The sequence below is a fragment of the Schistocerca serialis genome, chromosome 2 (assembly GCF_023864345.2).
Source record: "Schistocerca serialis cubense isolate TAMUIC-IGC-003099 chromosome 2, iqSchSeri2.2, whole genome shotgun sequence".
NCBI lineage: Eukaryota > Metazoa > Arthropoda > Insecta > Orthoptera > Acrididae > Schistocerca > Schistocerca serialis.
In genome coordinates this window covers 190,138,064-190,150,072 of record NC_064639.1, presented here as the reverse complement: position 1 = coordinate 190,150,072, position 12,009 = coordinate 190,138,064, and the positions used below count along the sequence as shown (strand labels likewise).

The 12,009-nt window shown below is 37.2% G+C and overlaps 1 protein-coding gene across 1 annotated transcript in view; it reads left to right on the top strand.

Annotated features, from left to right (window-relative positions):
• Positions 1 to 12,009, top strand: part of LOC126456918 (outer mitochondrial transmembrane helix translocase) — a 93,706-nt gene that overhangs the window by 24,025 nt on the left and 57,672 nt on the right. The window contains exon 3 of the mRNA XM_050092853.1: positions 6,948 to 7,134. Coding sequence (XP_049948810.1) covers positions 6,948 to 7,134 — 187 coding nt within the window. The remainder of the gene's footprint in view (positions 1 to 6,947; positions 7,135 to 12,009) is intronic.

Here is a 12,009-nt window from a genome sequence, read left to right as displayed (position 1 = left end):
AAAGTGGGAAACAGAATAGGCAAGGATATGTAAAAACGTATCAAGAATTTTTACTGTGAAGATATGTCGCATTTCTGCTAATGACTGTCTGTCCCTTCAGAAAATGGCAAGAGTGTATAAGACAAAGACTAACTTTACATAATCTGAAAGATGTATACTTAGCTTTCAGAGAAAAATACCCTGAAGATAAAATTGGATTTGCTAAATTTTGTGAACTTAGGCCAAAAGAATGTGTTACTGTAAAGTCGTGGAATGCATAACGTATGTGTGTGCATGTATCACCAAAACGTAAAACTGTTAATGCGTGCTGCACATGTGAAAGAACCATATACTGAACTTCTGCAGAAACTTGGGTGCAATCTGGAAAATGAGTGCATGCTACATTGCTGTTCTTGGTGTCCTGACGAATATGAACTCCTTACAAGATTGTGAAAATGTTGTATGCAAACTGATCGACCTACACTGGAGACATTAATGAAGATGACTGATGAATTTTTTGAGTATCTCATGCAAAAACTTCAAAACACACAATTATGTATCCAAATCTGTCACTACTTCAAATCAAGCAAAGAAACCCTCCCTGATACATGTTGTCATAGTGGATTTTGCAGAGAACTATACCTGTTTGCTGCAGGATGCTGCACAAGGATTTCACTGGCAGAACATTAAAGTCACCCTTCCTTTTGTGGTGTACTTTAAAACAGATGGTTGCATTAAGCTAATGTCATTGTGTTGTATAAGTGGCTGTTTGGAGAATGATACAAACACATTCTATGTCTTCCAGAAAACTGTTCTCACTTACGTGTTGGAACAATTACCACACATCCATCATGTTTGTACTTCAGTGATGGCAGTTCTGTACAATATAAAAACTTTAAGAACTTTTTAAATTTGTCATCACAAGCAAGATCATGGAGTAACTGCAGAATGAAATTTTTGCCACTAGTCATGGCTAAAATGCATGTGATGGAGTAGATTAGATTAGTACTTGTTCCATAGATCATGAATACAACACTTCGTAATTATGTGGAATGTGTCACGTTAATAAAAGGTGTCTATACAAGATACTACATTACACAAAATATTACATGACACTTAATATTTTTTTGTGGGAGCTAATTTCCCACTTACCATATCCAAAAATTCATCTAATGAGTAGGAGTTGCCATTCAGAAATTATTTTAATTTCCTTTTAAATGCTATATGGCTATCTGTCAGACTTTTGATGCTATTAAGTGACCAAAGACTTTTGTGGCAGCATAATTTACCCCCTTCTGAGCCAAAATTAGATTTAACCTTGAGTAGTGAAGATCCTTTCTCCTAGTGTTGTAGCCATGTACACTATTACTTGCAAATTCGTTCGGATTGTTAATAACAAATTTCGTAAGTGAATATATATAATTGTGAGGCTACAGTGAAGATCCCTATCTCTTTAAATAATTGCGTGCAGGATGATCTTGGATGAGCTCCATAAATTATTCTGATTACACGCTTTAGTGCAATGAACACTCTTTTACTCAATGATGAGTTATTCCAGAATATGACTCCATACAGAAGCAGAGAATGAAAAGAGGTGTGGTAAGCTAATTTACTGAGATGTATATTGACAAAATTTGCAATGACCCTAATAGCATAAGTAGCTGAACTCAAACGTTTCAGCAGATCTTCAGTGGTTTTTTTTTTCCAGTTCAACCCCTCATCAGTGCATACACCTACCTAGAAATTTTGAATATTCTACCTTAGCTACAGAGCTGGTGGTACTATTAAACATTTAGCAACAAGAGCAGGTTTACAGCATCCATATGACAGTCACATTTTAAGTCCAAAAGATCTGTTTACATTTGCCAAAACTCGTGTTCCAGGAATAGAAACCTTTTGTTACAACAGAGGAGATAAGAAAGTTCAGACATGTTACAAAAATGATTTGAGACTGGTTCTACCATTCCTGGGACAAGAGTGAATCATTTTTTCAAACCACTGAATGAAAAGTTGCTGATAGCGTGTTTCATCAGCTACTATATTCATTAAAGTTACTCTTGGAATTTGAAACACTGCCTCTAACACAATTAAAGAAGAAACATTTGTCGCAGCTATCTACGATAAACAGCGGTGGTTTCGAAAAATTAGAGATAAGTGAAGAACACAGATGCACGAGTCCAAGTGGCTCTTCCTCAAGTTATTTTTGGCCACTTAACACTGATGTTCGCTGGATACCTTATGAAAACATTTTAATGACTTTGCCTGCTCCTAGGCAAGCACAAGTATTGGTCGTTCATATACTTTTGAATCAGACATAATACTGTCCATTGATAACTTGTTTGAAAGAATGAATGCTTTTTAGAATTTTATGAATGTGTTTTATGAGAACAGATCATTTGTGACCACTAGGTAAGTCACAAAATGAAATCTGTATATTATTAATGTTCTTTCTGTTTTAAATGATTAAACAGAACGAACATCCTTCTGATTTTTTGTTATGTTGAAATGTATGACAATAGGAATTCTTTGAGACAAAATTTGAAATGGTGAAACTTGTGATTTTGGCGAAAAAATTCATGAAGTTTGTAAAAAAATTGAAAAATGACTAAGCACAGATTTGCACATATTTAAATGCACAGTTGCAGCATTTTTATAGTTTAGTGATATAGTTGGTCCTTTTATCTTTCTAATGACACCAAATTGATGAAAATTGACTTGTAAATCAGGGAGTTAGAGTAGTTAAAAACTTTCAACCTACCCTTTGTACTGACGCCAGATGGAGAAAATGCTAGGCATTTCAAAATGCCCCCTGACTACAGTTTTGATCTAAAAACCTGAAAAAAATTATTTTATCTCTTTCTGTTTATGTACTTTGAGTATAATAAAAAGAAACATTCCACATGGGAAAAATATATTAAAAAATGCTGTGACTTCCCCAACAAAAGTGCTGGTAGATACACACACACACACACACACACACACACACACACACACAAGCAGACATGTAAAGGCAAAGAGTTTCAAGCTTGAATTTGACACACACACACACACACACACACACACACACACACACACACACACACAAAAAAGCAGACATGTAAAGGCAAAGAGTTTCAAGCTTGAATTTGTATTTGTGTGTTTTTTATTGTCTATCTACCAGTGCTTTCTCGTTTGGTAAGTCACAGCATTTTTAAAATATATTTATGTACTTCCTTGCACCAAATTTTCACAAATATCTGTAACATGATAGCAACGAGATTTCTTTATTTTGGGTGACTTTAAATGAAATGAGCCGCCAAGGCTGCTGTCCTCCTACCTCGGCCCGCTAGTTCTTTTATTCCTTCAGATGATCTGTGTTGCTGTCTCTCAGCAGGTAATGTTCCTTTGGGATCACTGCTGGTCTTCGTTTCATAGGTACAAGCTCCGGGGAATTAAACCTCTCCCAGTGGCTTGGTCAACTCCTCTCGGCCCTCTCACCGTGTGATCACTTTGTCTAGGTTGCGTATTGGGCGCTTTTGTTTTAGCCATCACCATTTAAGTGGTAATCCCCCACCACTTTGTGCTCTTTGTCAACATCATTTGATGGTTCACTTGCCTGACAGAATGCCCTTTTTTAAAAAACTTGCTTTCTAATGTATATTTTCCGAGTTCTTGGTCGTTTTAGCGAACGACATGTGGGGTGTCGACTGTGTTCTACTTTTTATCTGTCTTAATAATACAGTGAAGGACATTTAATCTTTAATTCAGGACCTGTGTTGTCTCTTTGGTGTATTTTGTGGACTTCTCTGAGAGAGGAAGTCCTTGTTCTTAGCTCCCATATCCTTCAAGTGGGCTTAATATGTAGTTGCTGTTAACTCCTTTTGTATTAGTGTTCTAAGGTTCTGATGTGGAGGTGCATGAACTTAGTTGTTTTTGCACTGTAAAACAAAACAATAAGGTTGTACTGGACAGTCGTTTGCTGTGGTCTTACAATGAGCCGCACTGTGTGTTGTAAAAAACAAAAAATTGTTGTCTGTATCATATAATTATTAGAATGTACATTTCATGTTTGGAAGTAGAAGAATAAAGTAATGAGGTGGCCTCCCTGTGCTGGACTGTAATAGTTTACATTCTACATAATTCCTTTCTAATTGGGGATGAAAATGGCGTATGTTAAAAAATGTAATCACTTTTATTGATGTTTCTGTGTCTACGTTGAATAATATGCAAGTAGCTTATTTTTGTTATTTTTACTTTTGTAGTTCTGGGAAAGTATAGTTCCGCAAGGTGTAAATATATGCTTTCGATTGACCCTAAGTCCACTTTAAGATCAGTGTTAGCTCACACGAATAGTATACTTCAGAAAATTAATAGAGTGGCACACTGGCAGGGAGGAATGGCATTTCAAAGCAGGTTTTACTGGATCATTTGATGACACAGTTGTTCTTTGCCTATAGTAGGATCCTTCCATTTTGATTATTCTACTTTAACTGAAGGGAAAATGTTCAGATTCAGTGTAGCCCCAAACACTGCAGGAGAGGTAAAATGACTAGATAGATGTTGGATTGACATGCAATTAAAACCAGTTTAAAGGTTGCAATGTGTCACTGTATCTGTGTAGTTCCTCCCTCCTGTCTTCCTCCATTTGGTGGGCTTGTACCCAGTGGCAATGAATCTTCACTCTGTAGCAGCTGAAAGTCAAAGACAACACAGGTGCAGATGGAAGTGTTTCAATGCTATCTGCTTAAAGCTCTACAAAAAAATGATTTTTTCTGTTTGTTTCATTTTCACATTGACATCAAAAAGGGTAACTTCCCCTCCTTTTCAATCTCCATTATGAATTTGATATTAGGATGAAGACAGTTAAAATGGTTCAATAACCAGTACAAATAGTCTACTTCATGCGGCAAAGCAAGAAACATATCACAAGTAGGCTTCCGAAAGTATGTTTTCAGGGCCATATGCTCAGTCCTCCATGGAAAGATTGACTGGGGGATAATGGACTTGCTATAACACCACCCTCAGTCTGTTCATAATATTTGTCATTGAAAAAAAAATAGATGGATGTCAGTACATGATTAGATGGATGTCAGTACATGATGGCAGAGTTTTGTCGTTGATTTTAATTAATCAAAAAGTAGGTATGGAAATAACATACATTTGAGTTTGGACCACTACATAAACCAGCTGAAGACTTTAGTTCTGTGGCTTTCCTTCCATATGCAGAAAATATGCCATGATTGGTAGGGTTTTGAAGAAACATGATATCAGATGTGTATTCCTTCTGTCTGCTAAGACTAAAGCACATCTTGGCTCTGTTAAGGATGATGTAGGTTTTGAGGAAGCCTGGCATTTACAAAATGCCATGTGTGATAAAATATACCATACATTGGCCAGACCATTTGTACTGTCAGTGTCAGGTGTGTTGAACATCGTCATATGTGATTATTACAACCTGACAAATCTTCATTGGTTGAGCACTGTCTTGCAGAGGGATGTCAGATGCTATACAGTGGAAACAAGTGATTTCAAACTCCTTGTGTTATTGGGATTGTGTTTTAAAAGAATTTCAATACAGACTAAAAGGTAATATCATTAACCATGATAATGGATACCTGCTAAATAAAACTTGGAATCATGATTCATCGGATACGAAGGAACAAGGGCATGTGAATCAGCTGGCTGTGAGTATTAATTTTTAACGGTATATCGTTTTTGTCATCACTAGTGGTGCTGCAGTTTTTCTTGCACAAGGGGTAGCAGCAACATTTGACTGCTTGCGTATTGCCTCAACGCATGTGCAGACAGCAGTTTGATTTGACTGTAGGCCTGAGAAGAATTTGATCTGTAAATGCTTGGGGAAAGTCTAGTCACATCTCAGACATCTCATTGTCTTGTGGTCCAGAGAGATTGAAAGGTGAAAATTCTTGAGGCTCACTGGTTTCATTTCTGCTAACAATGAACTGTGAGTAGCTCATGGAATTAATATATAATTTAAGCATTGCATGTGATGAAACCAAGGCGTAGTGAATTTGCATTCCTTTGGGCTTTTTCCTCTGATCTCACTTTTCCAAGTTTAAGTTCTTCTCTGTTACTGTCTAAGGTGTATCCATTTGGATTTTGCCATTTTAACTGCACGAATAATAAAATTATGTAAGGAAATAGGCTCCTTAATTCCTCACTGCTACAAAAGTATGAAAATAGACTGGCTAAATTAATATCCATTGAGCAGTATTGTCTTAAGACTTTAAAGGTTTTCCCGACCACCCTAAGACTCTAAGGCAGAAAGGCATAATGGATATAACTTGGTTCAGTCAGGTTGCAGCAATTTTCAGAATTAACATTCTTTTTTATAAATATTGTTTTAACTACAGGAAACCCCCTTTAATTTCAAACTAAACATTGACACTGTTATAATACCTGTGAGAATGCAGTGAAAAGAAATTTCTTGTTAATATTCAGCATCCTCTGTTGTCATCACATGGTACTGTGTGGTGTTACTCACATATTTTTAGAGGGTATTTGTAAATTTCAGTAGAATGTTCTCTGTGGTATGTAGGTGAAAGTTTGTTCAGTAATTTCTGCTGCTGACTGTGTAACCACTCCATGATTAAATGTTGCAGTTTAAACTACTTTTATTGAAACCTGAGGAATTAAGGCACCAGTAAAAGTATGAAAATTGTTATGGAGCAAAATTGTTGTGAACAGAATACACTACAAAACAAATCTCTCAATAGTATGCAGAAAAATTGTCATTATCTGCAATTGCCATTGGTTCTGATGTAGGTGACTAATTTCCTATAAAAGTATCAGATACTGACAGTTTTCACTTGCATTAGTTTATACATGACGGTTTCTCCCCAGGTTTATACTAGTTCCATATCTTCCTCTCCCCCACACCAAAACAAACTATCTTTGTTGATTAATCTTATTTTATAAAACTTTTTGTGTGTGGAAGTTACTTTGTCATTATGATTTGGTTTTTCCAGAAACTCAGCTTAACAGAATATGAAATGGTTATTGCTGCACATCTAGTTGATCCTACAGAGATAAATGTATCGTGGGATGACATCGCTGGACTCGATGATGTTATTCAAGAGTTGAAAGAGACTGTAATACTACCAATTCAGCGAAAGGAACTTTTTGCAGATTCCCAGCTAACACAGCCACCGAAAGGTATTGGCTTTCTTGTAACTTTGGTTATTCACTTGATGTTTCCTGTGTAAATAACTAATCATGTTTTATAAAAGTTCTTTCATAAGTCATTTGTTTGTGTCTTAGCACTAAAGTGTTCTTTTGATGCTATTTTTAGGCACAGTCAGTTTTCTCTTGACTCATCTCAAATATTGTTCCTGAATGTGAACATTTCATGCCGTCAGTTATGAGCATACGATTTTAATGTGCGGTGAAACTTTGTTACCAACATGTAGGTTAATCCTTATGCTGCTGTGGACGTGTATACATGTACTGCCCTGTTGCTTCCCAGGTGCTGTGGACACTTATACAAACACGGCTTAGCTTTCCTACAGTGCTCTTGTCTGTCTGCATCCTGAGCTTCCAACCTCTCACCCCCCCCCCCCCCCACCCCCCCTCGACAAGTTTGCTTATATCTTGGTGAATAAAATAGGTTTAGTGTGTTTATCATACAACGTATTTGCTGCTTTGCATGCTACAAATTCTTGATCTGCAGGAACAGAAATGGATATTTCACATGCAACTGTCAGTAGGTTATAAAAATCAGTACCTAGAGAATGAAATATCATTCTGCTCTCGATTTTAAACAAAATATTGATATCTTACCAACATTTCAGATACTACAATTTAAAAGCTAAAATCAACCACGTGCAGTCTACACAATGCACTTTTACCATTGCAGACTCTTCTCAAAATTTCATGCAATGTTATACTTAATGTAATGCAGTGCAGTAACTTTGATGAATAGGGGAAAAAATTTCAGTTCTTTATCGAGCAAAGGTATCGTACTTTAAGATTTGCAAAAATAAATTTTTTCAGTAAATAATTTTCTTAGATTAAAAAAAAATTTTTTTGAGGAAGAATGCCATCTCTCAGCACAGATAGCAGCATTTGACTAGCATTATAGCCACAAATAAGCCACGCTAAGCATAGGAAGCAGAGAACGTGTGTAGTAGTGAAAGGGTTAATTGGTGCAGTCGTGAAACATAATCTGCAGGTAAAGCAAACTAACACGTAATATACTAACATTTATTATCAGCAAATGTTGTCATTACAATTAATATGCAGGAAGACTGTTCTATAGTAAGGATCTGACATGGTCAGTGATTAAATGTGGATTAGATTACATATGCTGATAATTCAAAAGACCATGCCATATTCATGCCTTTTCTTTTGTACGAGAAAGTAATTTGCCTGGCCTTGCTGTTGTGTGCACTGCTGAGGCTATGGCCCAGTTCTCTGATAGCCTGCACATCAGTTGTTTGCCCACCTTTGTCTGTGGGCACTTGACTGCACTTGGGTTGGAACACACTGCTGTAGATCCATATGAGATCATTTTGCTCTGAAAAGAAATGAATACAGAAGAAATGTTGGTAATAAAGTCTAATACACTGAAGGGACATTGTTGTAGGCAATAGGCAGTTGCTTATCATGTTATTGGGTGTTAAACATCCTTTGCACAGTTAAAAAATTGCTAGGATAAATATGCATTTTTGAATGAAATGTGTTCAGTCAGCAGTCTACTTTCTTCCTTAATTTTAGGCTGCTTAGCTGGCTTCACCCAGTATGCTTCAAAATATAATAGCATTGAATGATTTGTGGTAGTCAAAATAATACGGGCAACACATATTTTAACACTCCTCATTTATTATGTTACAAATAATGTGTTTCTGGATTTCAATTTCACAAGAGTGCTCTTCCTCTTAAAATTTATTTCCATTCTTGGTCAATGGCAAGTGGAAAATATCTCAGCAGCTGACATTTTACTCAAGTGTGCAGCTAATTGATTAAAAAAGATGAAAAATAAAGTAATAATGTATAACATACTTCAAAACATTGAAAATCCACCTTGTCATATAGCAGGGGGTGAGTTGTGATATGACAACTACCTAACACCTGTTTAATTCCTATTTTAGCCAGACACTAAACCAAGTTCAGAAATGCACTTTGTGAGGTCACAAGTGATCTGCTCTAGTAAGCTCTCAGTATTGAATTATTTATCGATCAAAAGTATGACTGGAAATGGCAGAGGAATGTTTCATCCATACCAGAATGGCCAGCCTGACAGCTACTGATGTGTGTTTGAGGTACACAAGTGTACAGGGTACTTTACAATATAACTACCGGAAACATTGCAACACAAGAACCACTGTAGACACTTATGCATTACATATCTCCAGTCTAATAATGCCATATGTGATAGTGACCTTATGAGCTGTTTGTAAGTATCTGTAAGAGTGATGAAACCCTGATGTGACCTATACAATCAAGGGTCATATGTAGAAAATGATTTAGTGACTGGTTTGTGGTTGTTCCTGTGTTTTGATTCTTGTTAACAATGTTCTAACGCTTTATGTATCTTCAGAGAATGATTAAAATACATTCAGACAGTATTTATGAAAGATTGACTTGTCACATGGAGATAAATGTGCAAGAACTGAATTATTCGGAAAATTTTATTGTAGTGTGTTGTTGCATTTGTCTTATTACTGGTTACATTCAAATTTTTGACAGTCTTCAAATCCATTGTAGTTACACAGAAGCCTGTCAGTTTTATGTACTGTGTGTGGCCTCCATTTTAGTGAGTTACAGAGGCTGCTCACAGAACATAAAACTGATAAATTTCTCTGCAAGCAAGAGTTTGTGCTGGACTACTTCATCTAATGATTTCAAAAACTGGATAGTTAAAATATTTAATCTGTGTGTACTGGGAGTTTATAATATTTGTCATTGTCAGTGAGTTTTAATGACTTCTTCAAGAACTATACATGATTATGTGGGATAGCCATTTGATTCAAATTTAATACCAATTTTTAAGATTTTGTAGCTTTAGTGTCCTTAAATCTCACTAAGTGAACTAGTGTCAGATAAACCCAGAGCTCCAATAGCCAATAGAGAGCACTGATACTAAAACTGTTATGGGTGGTGAAAGCTGGCTAAAGCTGGAGTTCAGTTCAACCAGAAGTTTTACAAAGGACCTAAACTTGATTAAGGAGGAGTGATAGAACAGCTATTATCCCTTCTACACCAGAATATCAGTCCCATTCAGCCTTGCCACCTATGGACGGTGTACCTGCAGTGATTACCCCCTTTCCCAGTATGCAAAATGTCTCAAGAGGCTCTTAATGGACAGGCTGTATCCTTCAGACCTAGTCACCAAATAAATTTCCCATGACATGTACTCAAACAACCCTAGTGCTCCCATTCCCACTTTGAATTGACTAAAAAGGAGCACCCCCCTTGTCATCCTTTGGACTGAAACAATTAAACCAGATCCTTCACCATTCTATCACAGTGTAATAAAATGAGGGACATTATACCCAGGATCCTTCTCACTACTTCTAAAGTGGTATTGTGTTGCCTGCCCAACCTACACATCTTAGTCCACTCCTATGTCACTCCCACTCCCAACCCCTTGCCATAGTGATCTAATTTCTGTGGAAGAATCAGGTGGAAGACCTGCCCAGTCCACCCATCCAGTACTCCTTATTCCAGTCACAGGTTTATCCTACCCTATTACAGGCAGGGCCACCATCTGTGAAAGCAGTCACATTGTATACAAACCTGCTACAATCACTGCACAGTTTGTTATGGCAACCAACTAATGACCAGCATGAATGGCCAACAGCAGACTGTGGGCAAAAGCAAAGTTGACTGCCCAATGGTGCAACATACAGATGAGCAAAACATGCTAAATTGCAGTGGCTGCTTTGTAACCTGAGCCATCTGGATCCTTCCCTGCACCACCAGCTCTTCTGAACTATGCAGGTGGGGGGTTACATAAGTGTCCAGGTTAAACACATAATAATATAAAATGAAATAACTTGAAACATAATTGAGATATTTATTGGTGGTTTGCTTCTAAAAGTATGGTAACTCAATTTTTCCTGTGTTAGCTTGTTGCAGTTCTTACCATGTGAGTATGCATGTAACTGCTGTGTTGAGATACACACGTCAGTGGCCATGAGGTCTCCACAGCAAATGATCTTCTGTATGCTCTCTCTCATGGAGCTACTGTCCTTCACACTGTTACAACATTGTTTTCGGTGTGAGTATGGACTATGACTGACGATGTTCCCTCTTACATAACAATCAAGAAATGGGACAAGTGGCTTTGGGAAACTGGGAGTTTGCTTTTGATTTTGAGCCACAACGCCAAGCCCACAGTTTGAGACTAGAGTTCTTTTCTTATGTACTTCCAGCGTAGTCCTCGTAAGTCAGTCTGACAAGCAATTGGGCAGTTATAGTTAATTTGTTTGACAATAGTCATCCACAAAAGGTTGAGCCTGTGAGCATAAAAACTGTAGCTTCATCATAAAATCAAATCCTGAGGACAAGCTGTGACAGAAAGCATTTGCAGAATCAAGCCTGGCAAAAATGGATGAAAATGTAGCAGTCCTCAATTTTGAGGCTCCATTCCACACTTCTGGCTTGATAAGCATGCACAGTTGCCACATATAGGGAACTGAACCACAAACCACATAGCGTGAATGTGATGCTATGAAACTGAATGTGTGGAGGATTATAGGCCCAGCCATCTTCACACAGAATACATTTAATGCAGCAACTTACATAGACATGAGTTGCATGCTGTGCCACAACTTCCCCGTAAAGTGATCTTCCAACAAAGTGGTGCACTGTGCCACTTTGAAAAAAAAATTTTCTTGGATAATTATTTCCCAGATTGCTGGCTTGGGAGAGGTAGTCCATTGATTACTTGGCCCCTGAGGAGCCCATACATAATGCCACTCAAATTTTGTGTGTGTGTGTATATGTATATGTGTGTGTGTGTGTGTGTGTGTGTGTGTGTGTGTGTGTGTGTTTGTTTTTTAGTGTTTGATTCTTGGAGACTCCTGA